Source organism: Plecotus auritus (genome assembly GCF_963455305.1).
Source record: "Plecotus auritus genome assembly, chromosome: 11".
NCBI classification, from domain to species: domain Eukaryota; kingdom Metazoa; phylum Chordata; class Mammalia; order Chiroptera; family Vespertilionidae; genus Plecotus; species Plecotus auritus.
Window position 1 is genome coordinate 377,710 of NC_137777.1, and position 13,566 is coordinate 391,275.

General features: G+C 63.4%; 1 protein-coding gene across 4 annotated transcripts in view; it reads right to left on the minus strand.

Annotated features, from left to right (window-relative positions):
* MROH1 (maestro heat like repeat family member 1) overlaps nucleotides 1–13,566 on the minus strand; it is a 40,579-nt gene that overhangs the window by 3,498 nt on the left and 23,515 nt on the right. For all 4 annotated transcript variants that reach the window (XR_013959331.1, XM_080646787.1, XM_080646786.1 and 1 more), the window contains 11 exons: nucleotides 12,661–12,783; nucleotides 12,392–12,471; nucleotides 12,192–12,303; nucleotides 11,989–12,084; nucleotides 11,333–11,437; nucleotides 9,188–9,323; nucleotides 8,973–9,085; nucleotides 8,479–8,631; nucleotides 5,084–5,238; nucleotides 2,391–2,556; nucleotides 1,708–1,904 (listed from right to left, as the gene is read on the minus strand). Coding sequence is in view for 3 of the 4 variants with exons in the window: in XM_080646787.1 (XP_080502913.1) it covers nucleotides 1,708–1,904; nucleotides 2,391–2,556; nucleotides 5,084–5,238; nucleotides 8,479–8,631; nucleotides 8,973–9,085; nucleotides 9,188–9,323; nucleotides 11,333–11,437; nucleotides 11,989–12,084; nucleotides 12,192–12,303; nucleotides 12,392–12,471; nucleotides 12,661–12,783 (1,436 nt within the window). In the remaining variant the exon portion in view is untranslated. The remainder of the gene's footprint in view (nucleotides 1–1,707; nucleotides 1,905–2,390; nucleotides 2,557–5,083; nucleotides 5,239–8,478; nucleotides 8,632–8,972; nucleotides 9,086–9,187; nucleotides 9,324–11,332; nucleotides 11,438–11,988; nucleotides 12,085–12,191; nucleotides 12,304–12,391; nucleotides 12,472–12,660; nucleotides 12,784–13,566) is intronic.

Sequence of the window (13,566 nt, forward strand, 5' to 3'; positions counted from 1 at the left end):
CCGCAGGAGGGACCACGCCCCTCTCGCTGGGCAGGCCCCCAGCTCAGGCAGAAGCGTTCAGTTCAGGGTCGGGGGAGGGCAGTGGGCCTGCACCTGCAGAGCCTCCCAGCAAAGCCTGTGGCCCACAGACAGTTTGGCAGGGTCCTCAGAACCACACAGGGAGCCCCTCCTCCCGCACTGACCCCCCTCCCCTGCACAGTGGTCCCCTCATACTGGCCCGCGGAGGTGTGTGTCGGCGAGGCACCCTCCCTGGGAATTCCTGGCCTAAGGGCAGACACCCACCCAGGGGCCAGCGGAGAGAAAGCACTGGACGGCGACTCTTGCTCTCCCCTTTGCTGTCCCTGGAGCCTGGAGTCCAGTGGAGGCCCCGTCATGGGGTGGCCTCCCTCACCGACCACCAGGGTCACTGGGCAGACGCAGGGCCACACCCCCAGGGCCAGCCCCTCACCCTGCTCCAGGCCGAGACCAGCGCTCTGGGCAGCTCTCGGTTGCAACACAATGAAGGCGTTGGTCTGGCCTGGGGGGTGTGGACCATTGCAGCGAGGAGCCTCCCTCCGGTGCCTGCTGCCGGAATTTCTGTGCATGTGGCATTTGCAAGGGTCTGACTCGCAGACTCACAGCCTCCATCAGAGCCAAGACCTGCGCCAGGCTCTGCTCCGGTCCCAGCTCAGGGGTGGCAGCCCAGGGCCCCAGGGCAGGGAGTGTGGCCTGCGGCCTGCGGCCCCCACAACTCCCAGCCGTGGGGCAGCGTCCAGCGCGCCAGGCCCTGGGCTCGCTGGGTTAGTGTCCTCTGGTCCGTTCACATTTTCCACTTGGCCTTGCAGAGCTGGGCAGGCCCTGGCACGCAGCTCTGCGAGGCTTTACGAGCTGGTCCTGTGGCAGAGCAGCCTGCGTGGGGGCGGGGTGGTGACGCTGTCCCCGTGCATCCCAGCCAAGGGGCACATCCAACCCCAGACACCTGGCACGGATAAGGAGGTGGCCCGGGCTCACGGGCACTCAGCTCCTGTGCTCACCTTGTGGCCGAGGTAGCTGGAGCCCTGAGGGGCCACTGTGTTGGGCCTGGTAGTGGCCCTAGGGACCAGGGCGGGCAGGCAGACACCCAGACTGCTGAGCTCAGTGACCCACCCTCAGCGAACAGCTGACCTCGCCTGGGCCCCGTCTCCTGCCAGGGCCAATGCCGGCTTGGCAGAGACCACAGGACCCTAGGCCCACGTGAGCCGGGGGAAGTGGCTGCATGAGCTGAGGCTGGGGGCTGACCTGGGACAGCAGACCTGGGGGAAGCAGTCAGGCTCCTGTAGAGCTTCTGCCTCGGGGTCGGGGGGACTGGGCCGAAGAGGCTGTGCTGGAGGAGTGGCTCCCTGCAGACCCCATAGGACCCCAAACCCTTCCCGAAGGAGGTGCCCTCTGCACCTGCCTGACCGTCCCCACCAGCCCCTGCCCACCAGCGCGAGGTGAGGCCGGCACTGCCCCAGGGACCTGCAGCACATCCCAGACAGTCCCCAGCCAAGCTTTTCAGAGGAGAGGAGGGGGGACAGCCCAGGACAGCTGCATTCCCAGGACAGTGTGCTCCCAGGACACGGCTCCCAGGCACAAACTGCCCCGTGGCCTGGCGCACACACGCCAGAGGCACCCCAGTGCGGCGAGGCGCTCACACCACACGCTCTGTGCTCACAGGAAGGTGCTGGGCAGGAGCTGAGGAGCTGTTACCTGCAGGGATCGAGGGTCCTGGAGGCCAGCGCTGAGCTGCCGGCCCTCCGCTCCTTGGCCTGCAGGTTCCGGGGCAGCTGGACGCCCACCGTGCAGCTGACGCGCAGCAGCAGCCCCGCAAACAGCTGGGGGTAGAGCTCGGTTACCGCAGGCCCGGACGCCGGAGCGGACATGACCTCGTGAAGCGCGCAGGTGGCCTGGGGACAGGGGCCACCTCAGGCTCACCCTCCCTTTGGGCCACATATAACGAGGGGAGGGCAGCCACTACGAAGGCTGGGCCCTGCCTCCTAGGACCCAGACTAGCCCACCAGAGGTCTGGGGTGTGCGGGGACCCCTGGGGGCTGCCCAGCTGGGCCCCTGGGGCAGGAGGAGGCTCAGGAGCCGTGTGCCCACCCGGGCACGGCCCCCAACCATCTGCTCTTGACTCCTCAGCAGAGAGGAGGAGGGAACTCACAGCTGCTTTACTGTTGAAATCGCTGCCAAGCCAGGTTTATTTTTTCCGAAGGATGAAACAGAGTGGTCTCCCTTGGGGACCAACACCTGTGGGGCCTTTACGAGGCTGGGCTCTGAGCATGCTGGCTCTGGGGCCCCAGGCAGCTGCCAGGTGCCTTTGGGGGCGGTGCCCAGACCACCTGTGGGGTCAGCCCGCCAGTGAGGAGAAGGGAGCGCGGGGCAGCACTCACCGCGAGGGGCAGCAGCGTGGCCACGCGGTCGGGGGAGCTGCTCAGCAGGAAGGCCCGGCTCTCCTTGAAGGGGACGTCTCTGCTCATCCTCTCCAGCAGCAGCCCCAGCACCTGGGCGCTGAGGCCGGGCTCCACCGCCAGTGCTCGCCACAGGGAGCAGGTGTGGCTGGGCAGGGAGGGTGGTCATCGCGAGGCCACTGCCAGCCCCGGCTCCACCTCCCACATGCCCACCAGACTCAGCTCAGCCGGGGGGAAAGGGTGCCCTGACCTCAGACCTAAACTCACCCCTCCCCTGACCCCAGGGTCCATAACAGAGGGCCTCAGTGAGGCGGTGGGAGGGGTCCCGGGAGCATCTACAAAGCGTGCGGCACGTGGCTGAGACCAGCCTGTGAGAAAAGCAGAGGCCCCTGCATATGGGCTCAGACACAGGAGACGGCTCTGCTTGCTGTCAGCGTGTGTGCAGAGGACGTGACAGCCCAAACACCTGACAGAACGGGGATTCTAAACACACAGAGAACCGACGCCCGTGAGGAAGGGGTGTATCGCTGCTTGGTGGACACATGAGCAGCCTGGATGCAACAGAGGGGAGAACAGGGACCTGGAGGACGGAGGGGAGGAACCAGCAGGACCCAGCGTGGGGAGAGGCCACGGGGGGGTTCAGAAGATGGAACCGGGGACAGGTCTACAGACACTGGCCTGGGTCCCAGGAGCAGAGAAAGAGACTGAAGAGAAGCAGGTTGAAAAGTGTCCAGAATTCAGGAAGCTCAGCGCTGCCCAGCAGAATCCAAGGACCTGGGGCCCGACCCAGAACACGCGCAAGTCAGTGACCGGGGATGGCTCCTGTGCATCCAGGGAGAGCGCGTGGCACCCTCAGACAGCTCGCCAGTCAGACACGGGAGCCAGAGGCGGCACATCACCTGACAGCAGTCGCCAAGTGGTGGTCCGTGAGGGCCGAAAGGTTGGCGACCGCTGATCGGACACACACAGTGAAAGAAAACGCTGAACCCGAATCCCAAACGCTGCAAACCATAGTGAAGAAGGCAGCAAACGAACCCACTCCAGGCCCCACGCAGTGCTGGGATGCCACACAGGCTGAGCATCGTCCTGTGCACGGAAGGGTCCCTGGTTTGGTTCCTGGTCAGGGCACATGCCCAGGTTTCAGCTTGATCCCCAGTGGGGGGCATATGGGAGGCAGCTGATTGACTTTTGCTCTTACATCCATGTTTCTCTCCTCCTATCCTTTCTTCTTTCTCAAGAAAAAAAAAAATCAAATTAAAAAAAACTGAACAAAAAGAAGTACATTTCAGCTGACAACGTGCGGCGTTTTCAGCAGCAGACCCTCAGCGAGGAAGCCCTGGGGGAAGCCCTTCGAGTGGGAGGAAAGTGAGGGGCCGAGATGCAGTGAGGACCAAACCTGGTGGCCCTGTGGCCAGACGCACATGCCCACCAGGATGGCGAGGACACACCAGGGGAATGGGCGGTGGGCAGGTGGACGACCCGTCCCCTGCACCCCGGGCGGCCGCACACTGCTGGGGAACAAGGGGGCATGCTGGGCCCAGTAACGTTCCTCATGGACATTGAGACCGACCTTCACGTGATTTCACGTCACGAAACATGCTCCTGATTTTCTCAGCTCACAGGCTGTGTAACAACGGGCCGGTGAGATGTGGGGGAGGGCTGCACGTGCCGACCGACCCAGGTCAGCCCACCCCTGTCCTCGCCGGGTGCCCACAGGACACCAAGTGACCAGAAAGACGGAGCGGCCGCGCATGCGCAGAGACAGCACAGCCCACGCCCCTCCACCAGGCTGCCCACGTCCCACGGGCCCGTGACTCCTCAGGCCCCTCTGGAAGTGACGCCCCAGGAAACTGAAGCCCGGGACGGACGAGGAGCCACATGCAGACATGGGCGGGCACCGCCCCAGAATGACCTCCAGGAGCTATGGTGACAGCGGGCGGGCGTGCACAGGGCCTGGAGGGAGGCCCCGTGCAGGTTCCTCCCCTGGGCCCACGTGGTCATTTGAGAACGACCACTGAAGGAGCCGAGGCAGAGTGTACGACCCCCCCAGGATGACGTTACAGCTGCGTCAGCGAGATGACGAGGCCGAGAGGGGAGGGCGGAGGAGGCACCAGGCAGGCAACGGCTAAGGTTGCCTCCATGCAAAATCCTCGCCAGCGAGGAGAGGAGCTCCGCCCTGACGGCTGTGGAGCCAGCGCAAAAGCAAGGCTGGCAGGACCCGAAACGCAGAGCACAGCGTCTCCAGGCGACAGTGGGCCGCCATCACCAATGGAGCAGCACAGAAGGGCAGCGCGGCAGCAACGGCCACCAACAGGCTGAGGTGACGAAGGAGACGCGGGGCACAGGACGGGCACTGATGGGAGCTCGGGAGCCGGGTGTGCGACACGGGGGACGGGAACCCCTTCCTGGCTCAGAGTGAGGACCAGGCCCCAGGGTCTGCTCACAGATGGGGTGACACCCTACAGAGGACAGGCCAGGAGAAGTGACTGCGAGCCCAGGGTGCCCACTGAAACCTGGAGGGCACAGTGACCCCAGGGCAGGTGTCTCTCCCCGCCGAGGACCTGGGGTCTCGCCGGCTCCCAAAAGGAGGCGCCAAGTGCAGAGGCAGGTGGAAACTGGGGGCGCAGGGACCTCTGACCTGGTGCCCACTCCAGCCGCTGGTAGATAGCAGGTACCTGTCGAAGGGCAGGGGACTGCCCAGGAGGCTGGTCGCCACGGCCACGCAGTGCTGGGACGCCAGGACATACACACTGTGCTGGGCGGACTGCAGCACGTGCTCCTCGCGCGTCTCCTGCAGCTTGGAGCGCAGCACGCTCATGATCTCGGGCACCTGTGGGTGGTGGGCACGGCGTCAGACCTGGAAGCAGGCAGCCCGGGAGCCGGGTGCTGTCCATAAGGGGCCATGGGAGGGGGCAGCCCAGGAGCTGCAGGGCCCCTCATGGGGCTGGGGCGGAGAAGGGAGCCGGTGCCCTCTGGATCTGTGTGGGGCACTGAGGCCAACAGGCCCCACCAGCCCCTCACTCCCTATTTAGGGCGTCCCAGCCTCAGGCGCTCTGACCAAGAAGAAGATGGGCAATGGGCTGGGATGGAGGAGAGAGAAGGGGAGGCTGACCGGTCCCCAGACTGAGGCTGGGACGGGCCAGGAGAGGGAGGGCCATGGCCCCACTGCGGAAGCCACCAATGAGGCAACCAGAGCGAGGAGCCTCCTCCCTGGCCTCCAGCAGGCTCAGCACGGCCTCATCATTCTGGGCCCCCTGCCCTCAGCAGGTGCTGGCCCGACCACAGGGACCCCCCACTGCGTGCCGCACACGTGGAAAACACCTTGGTCTGGGTGAAAACGGGAGACAGAGCTGCGGGGACAGGGCCCGGGACAGGGCTGCTGGCAGACGGTGCACCCCACCAACCGCTGGGCCCTGGGCAGGGCTGGCCAAGACACCTGCCCAACGGGACCCCGAGAAGGAGCTGGCGTGGCTGACGTGAAACCTCCCAGGCCAGGCCTCGCCTGCTCTTCCATGCAGTGTGGGGCATGGGGTCCCCTCTCAAAGGGCTTGTGAACAGTGACACCTCGAATACAGAACGAGGACCAGCCCACTCGCCATGCCCCTCCCAGAACCTGGGCATGGCCATGTCTCCTGGACCAGGCGCCCTCTGCTCCCAGCTCGGGCAGCGTGGCAGGAGGAGGCGCTGAGCCTGAGCTGTGCTTCCTGCACAGGCCTTCTCCCGCTCTTGCCCTCTGTCCTGTACAATGTGCTCTATTTTGCGATCACGGGTCACACGTCACCTGCTAGAACCACATTTTCTGACTCGATGTCAGAGGAAGTGTCCAGGTGTCTCCTAGAGGCGCCCTGCCAAGCCCTCTCAGGGCAGGAAGGGAAATGCGGCCCCCTGAGATCCCTGTGGGCGCCAGGCACTAGAGGCCACGTCACTGCAGCTGAGGTGTCAGGAGGCAGGTCCGCCCAGGACGAGCCTGGGAGTCAGGAGACCCGCCCCTGTGTCTGTGACCCTGAGCTGGAAGGAGGTGGCTCGGCAGCTTTCCCCCAGGAGCCCAGCAGCTGGCTCAGTATGTGGGGCGCCTGCCTTTACCAAGAACGAGGGGGGGATGGGGGGACCCAAAGTTATAAAACTTCTAGAAGAAAACAGGAAAAGCTTTATGACACTGGATTTGGCGATGGTTTCTTCGACACCAACAGCAAAAATAGACATGGGACACATCAAACGTCTATGCATCAAAGGACACAATCAACAGAGCGAAAAGGCAACCTACAGAACGGGGAAAAATACTTGCAAGTCGTATACGTGGTAAGGGATTAACATCCAGAACATATAAAGAACTCAACAACAACACCGTCCCACAGCCTGGTTTACGAGTAGGAAAAGGACTTGAATAGACATTCTCCAAAGAAGACACCAAGGGCCAGCACGCCCACGAAAAGACCTCAGCATCACCAATGGTGAGGGAAATGCAAATCACACCCACGGGGGAGCCCTGGCCGCTGTGGGTCGGCGGTTAGCGTTGGCCCGCACCCCACAGGATCTAGTTGGATTCCCAGTCAAGGGCATGTACCTGGGTTGCACGTTCAATCCCGGGCCCTGGCGGGGGCACATGTGGGAGGCAGCTACTCCACGTGTCTCTCTCACATGGACGCTTCTCTCCCTCTTTCTGCATCTCCCTCCCTCTCTTCCGGACACAGGGGCGGGGCTCCTGACTCCCAGGCTCGTCCTGGGCAGATCTGCCTCCTGACACCTCAGCTGCCGAGCCATCTGCTTCCAGGAATCAATGGAAAAAGTATCCTCGGTCAGGTTTAACAAGAAGCCCACAGGAGACACCACGTCACACTCATCAGGCTGGCTATACAGCCAAACGGGCAGTAATCAGCGTTGGCGAGGATGCAGAGAAGTCGGCACCCTCCTGCACTGTTGGTGGGAATGTAAATTGGTGCGACTACTATGGAAAACAGTACGGCGGTTCCTCCAAAAATCAAAACAGATTTACCATACGACCCTGCAATTCCGCTTCTGGGTATCTACCCAAAAGAACGAAAATGACTGTAAAGTAGGTATTTACACACCACGTTCGCAGCCTTGTTCTTAAAATAGAAGCTAAGGGACAGAAGCAACCCCAGTGCCTGTGGACAGCTGAAAGGAAAGACACGACAGGGGACGCTGTGAGTGCGCTGGGCCCACCAGGGGCCACTGCCTCCAGCGGGCCGGTCCCCTCCGCCTGCCCAGAGCCACAGGACACCTCCTGCCGCTCACATCTGACCTGGAAGCCCCACTAAATGCAAAATAAAAGCCAAACCTTCGCCCAGCAAACCCCAACTGTCACAGCTGTGCCTTCTTCCCAACCTCCTGCCACATTTCCCCTCCCAGGTCCTGAGGCCAGCGCCACCCCGCCCGAGTGCCCGTTCCTCTCCAGCCTTAGGCGGCGCTAACCCCTCAGCAAACTGCCCGCTCACCCTCCCTGAGGAGAAGACCTTGGCGCTACCCAACGGGGAATCCTGTCCACGGGGTGTCACCTGCTGCTGAAATCAGTAGGAAGGGCACAGACAGCCCAGGAGAAGGGCCACGCCCGGGGTGGCGCAGGAGCAGCCAGGAAACATGCGGAAGCACAGCCAGAGCTCATGGGAAGCCAGGGCACCCACAGAAAGGGACCCGCCCTCCCATCCTGGTGGCCACCTGGTACTTGGAGCCTCCAACTGCAGTCATTTTGGGGAGTCGAGCCAGTGCGTACCTCAGCGGCCTCTCTGGGGAGCCTGCTGCGGGCCCTCTATGCAGGCACCTTCTACTCTCAGGGCCTGAGACCTCACCAGCTTCCAACTCCACCCCTCGGAGCATTTAGCTTCCCGTTCCCATTTCCCACCTTACTTTCTGAACGGAGTGACTTTTGCCAAATTCTAACCTCAGCCTTCACACAAAAGAGAATTTGGCCCTATTAGATCCGCAGGGAAAGGGGGCAGAGCTGGGGGCCCCCACTTACGCAGCCCCGCCCCCGCCAGACGCAAGGTCCATGCCTAGCCACACCCCTCCCAGACAAGCCACGCCCATAAAATACCTCCCCGCCCCGCCTCACCTTCTCCAGCAGCATGCCGCCCCGCTCCTTCAGCAGGCAGTTGATCATGACTGTAGCGGCTCGAGAGCAGTTCTTGTCGGGGTCTCCCAGGCTCTCAAACAAGGTGAGCAAGAGGTTGATGAGCTGATCCGGCGGGAGGCGCTTTGCAATAATCTAGGAAGACGGCTGTGCATCAGAAGAGCAGAGGAAGGGCTTCCAGACAAGGCACCTCTGGGCGGGGCCAGCGCCATTCTGCCTGCAGGCCCCTCCTGCAGTCTCAACACCCTCTTCCTGGCCCTGCGCTGTGAGGGGCTCCTGCCGGGTGCCAGGGGCTGTGGCCCAGTCACAGAAGCCCCATCTCCCCACTGGAGCCTGGTGCTCCCATCCGTGCCCCAAGCCCACTGCCCTGTGCTGCACCCCGTCCAGCGCCCTGCCCGGCCCACGATGCAAGGGGCTCGTGCGAGTCCCTCCCAGCCCAGACCGCGGCCTCCCCTCTGTGGGTGCCTGGCGGGTACCTGAGCTATGCTGTGGCAGGTGTGGAAGAGGATGGCAGGGTCGGGGTGCACAAGGCCGTCCTTGAGGGTGAGGAGCCGCTCTGCCACGTCATCCCGGTAGTCGCGGGAGAAGCCTGTGGAGGCAGGAGGCACGTGGAGCTGGGCAGGACCCCCCGGCCACCTGGGCCCAGACTGCTCCTCATCCCTCCGGCACCTCTGCCCAGCCAGAGGCTCACCCTCGTAGCCCAGCTGGAGGTAAAGCAGGGAGTAGACACAGCTCACAGCCTCCTGGCGGGTGGCAGGCCACAGGTCCGCACACCGTGGGGAGAAGAGGCCGACGAGGAGGCCCAGGTTGTGGAAGGGCACCAGGGCCTGGAGAGAGGGGGCGGGAGGTGCTGTGGGGACACTGGCGGGGGGGACAGTCAGAGAGGGGTGCTGGGGATGTGGGGGATGGGCAGGTGCTGCCTGTACCACTTAGACCCAGCTGTGGACCAGCTCAGACCATACAGTCTACTGGGGCCCCTAAGAGGGGACACAGGGCAGGCCCATCAGGAGACAAAGATGGAGCCCCACAGGCAGCAGGGGGGCAGCCTCTGATGATTCCACCAACCCCCGTGGGAAGCCCCCTGCCCCAAGGCAAATCCCACCAGGTGAGGGAAACTGCAGGAGACCCCTTACCAAATGGGTCCTGGTCCGTTTTCAGGGCCCTTTCTTCTCTCCTCAAACACTGAGCCTCGCGTCCTGCCCTGGGCCTTTCAACACCAATTACCACCCCCAACTCACACCCCTCGGCCTTCCTGCCCCCTGCCCGCTTCCTGGTCCTGGAGCCACCAGCCTGGGGATTCGTGGGAGGGGGGAGGCTGAGGTGTTGGGCAAAGAACCCTGGGACCAGCTGCTGCTCGTCTTGGGGAGGTCAGATGTCTGTTACAGCTGGACAGGGTCCTGGGAAGAGCAGGCACGAGGGAGCCTGAGTGGAAGAAGTCTGGCCATGCACACACAGAAGGCAAGAGCCATTGGGGGGCCTGTGCAGACCTGGCCACATAAGGAAGGAAAGCTTGGGCACATTTTTTAAAAACAGTAAAGCATCAAGCCTATCACCACCGATAGATGGAAAAAAGTCATCTGGCACATCGTCGGTGCTCCTGATAAAAGCCCTCATTACGACCTGGGCCGGGTGCTCGGAGGGTTGGAGCGCCGCCCCGATACGCCAAGGCTGCAGGTTTGATCCCTGGTCAGGACACATACACGTGGCAACCACGGAATGCAGAAATAAGTGGAACAACCAACTGAGGTCTCACTCTCTCTCTCCCCTTTTCTTTCTCCAATCAGTACATTTCAAAATCGAAGTCCTCACTGAAATGTGCGATGTGTGGAACATGAGAAAGGGTAAACGTGGCCCAGCAGGTCAAGCCTTGGCCTCAGCAGCAAAACTTCCCAAGGAGGGGGTGTCGTCCCGTCGTGTCCCCGAAGTGCTGGACGAAGACGGGACTAAGGTGCGAGTACGGGGGGGGGGGGGGGGGAGCCCGAAGTCCCAGCATTTGAAATGTGACATGCAGCATCGGATTCCCTATCTGAGAAGCACAGGAAACTCACCAAAAGCTCATTGGAAGTAACAGAGGAGCCCTGTAAACCACCCAGTTACTAAGCACCCAGAAATCCAGGTCCCTCCATACCACAGCCAGCAGCAACCAGGCCCACGGGAGGAAAGTTACACTGATAACAACTACCCTGGGGAGGGCTGGAGGCTCAACCACTGTCCCCGGGTTCCGTCCACTGCCCCACGAGTGCCAGGGCTGTGCACATGAACCCAAACCACCTGGATGACTGCCTCGTAGGACACTGTGGAATTCTGGGAGCGCACACACATGAGCTCCGTGTGTCTCACCAAACACTGAAATGCACACACTGGCTCTCGGGCCAGCTCTGACCACCCACCGGAGCTGTCCCCGTCTCCGCCTCTTCCACAACATCCCCTGTGGCCAGGATCCGTCTTTGCCTACCTGCTGCTTCCACCTCCAAAGCCCTCATCTTCTCCCCTACACCCTGCTCCCCAGCATGCTTTCCCTCACTCGGGGACCACAATACCCATCAGTCCTGGATGACATGCGGGCCCCGTCAGACTGAACTCCGAGTGGCCAACCCTGAGGACACTCCTGGCTCTGACGGGCCTCCGCCCATGTCTTCAGAAAGAGCGCAGACACTGTCCGGGGCGGGGGATGAGCCTGGGGTGGTGGCCGAGGACAGCGGGAAGCCCACTGAGTGCTTGGTGACATGAGGGCAGCCAACGCAGGCCCCGACCATGGGACCCAGGGACGGGACAGTCAGGAAGGTGGAGGCGGAGTGTGGTGGGGGCAACTGTGTGCTCACTGCCTGCTACTCACACTGACGTGCAGGTGCTCCAGGAAGAACTGCAGCAGACAAGCGCTCAGGCCCAGCGCCCGCACCCGCTCGTAGCCCCGAGGGGACTTGATCCACGGGCTCAGGTGCTGGGGAAGATGGGAGTTTCACACGGGTGCCCAGGGGGACAGCCCAGGAGGCAGGAGCCTGTGCGCACTGGGCAGCTCAGTGGCCCTGCCAGGCCACCCTTCCAAGCTTCAGGGGCCAGCAGGCCACATCAGGGTGGGTCACCACAGCGGCAGCTCATCCCTGTCCCGCTGGCCTGCACCACACACATGGCCCCCAGGTGGACCCAGAGCAAGCTGGGCCTACAGAGGGATGGGGTGTGCCCAGGGAGGGAGACAGCATGGCCACCACCTGCCCATCCCAGCGTCTCGATTGCCCCAGACGATCCAAAGCTCACATCTGAGGCACCTGCACGGTCTCTGGGTCCCAGCACCATGAGATGAAGGAAATGCGGGAATGGACTCTAGGCCCCATCTGGGTGAGGGCCCACCCCACCTGCACACCTGCCCACAAACCCCAACTGCAGAGAGCACCAAATGGCCCCTGTGCTGCCCCTCGGCAAGGGGGGTCCTAAGAAACAATGGAGGGCTGGCTGCCAGGTGCCCACCCCCGGACAGTGTGTCCCATGGCACACCTCCACCATGAGCTGCAGGCCCTGGGGGGTCATGTTCCGCCGAAGGATGCTCCTCAGCAGATCCTCAAGGGCGTGCATGGTGTCCAGGTACAGGGACTGGAGGGAGAAAAGGAGGCGCCGGCCCACCAGTGACCACACCGCCCACAGCAGCCTCCTCTCCGCCCCCCACGGACACGGACAGGGGCGGGGGCACATGGAGACACCTCCTGGGGGCCATCCTGCCCCTCGGGCTCGGGCAGCACAGCCATAACGCTGTGCAGGCAGCTGTGGATCAGGTCCGCCTGCACCTGCTCGTCCAGCTCGGGCTCCAGGGAGCTGAGGGGCAAGTTAAGGGCGGGGTCTGTCCAGCCACACCCCCACCCTGGGCCCTCACCCCAGGAGCCCATGCCCAGAGAAAGGATACACCAGGTGAGTGCAGGCGAGCATGGCCTTCTTCCGAATGGGTGTTCGCAGGGAGTCCGGGGGCTCTGCCTTGATGAAGTCCTTAGGGGCAACAGGTGACTCAGCCCTGAGCCAGAGCACCGGCTCTCCGCCCCGTCCGGCTCCCATCAGGCTGTGCCCAGTAGGTGCTGGGCCCTCACTGCACGTGCCCAGCCTCCCCAGACCCACCTCCCCTCGTCCGAGTCAGAGCCCTCCAGCCGCCCCAGGCACCCCAGAGCCGCACGGCCTCACCATCATCTGGGCCACCAACTCGGCCTTCCTGGCGAAGTGGAAGGAGCCGGCCTGCGCGCTGCTACAGATGGCCTGGCACACCATGCACACGCTCTGGACGAGGCACAGCTGCAGGCCCGGGTCCTGCAGGGACAGCAGGCTGCAGGAAGCCGCCAACACCGCTCCCCAGCCACTGGCCCTGGGTCCACAGGGCTGAGCCCATAAAGAGGGGCTGCCCACAGCAAGAGGCCGGCCACACGGCCTGTTCTCAAGGGCTTGTCAAAGCCACAAGGACAAGAGGGCGCCTGTGAAGGCACCTTGAGCACTGGCTCTCTGCCCGGCCCAGGCCCTGAGGCCCGGAGGCCCCTGGTCATGGCCGTGGGCAGGCCCTGCAGGCAGATGGTGAGCTCTGTCCCCGTGTCCCTGCACCCTGTGGCTGGAAGGGTCCCCCAGGTGGGAGAAGGAAGCACACCCAAGAAAAGCCCCACCAGATGGGGATGCCCCTGCCTGTCCCACCGACCCGGCCTCTGAGGGTTTGGAGAAGGTAATGAGGACAGTTGGCTGGGGGGAATGGGTGGTCTCCCCCCACTCTAATGGGTGTTGGGGGGACAACTCTTAGGACAGACCCTCCCCCAGCAACCCCAGGAGAACAGAGGGTCTGTCTTCGAGGGGAGGGCCCGACGGTCACAGGGGGGCTTCCGGGTTAGTGCCAGAGGTCCCCGCAGGAAACAGGTTAGTGAGGCCGGAGGCCCTGTCGCTGGCTCAGAGCTTAGCCTTCTCCCGGGAGCGCTGTGAGGCCAGCCCCGTGAGCACAGGGAGCGGAGCCAGGAGAGGGACTGAGGTCCGCAGCTCCCTGCCCTGCCTGCCAGCCTCTTCCCACTGCCACCGAGGCCCGGGCCAGAGCGGGGAGGGGCTGCTCCAAGGTAC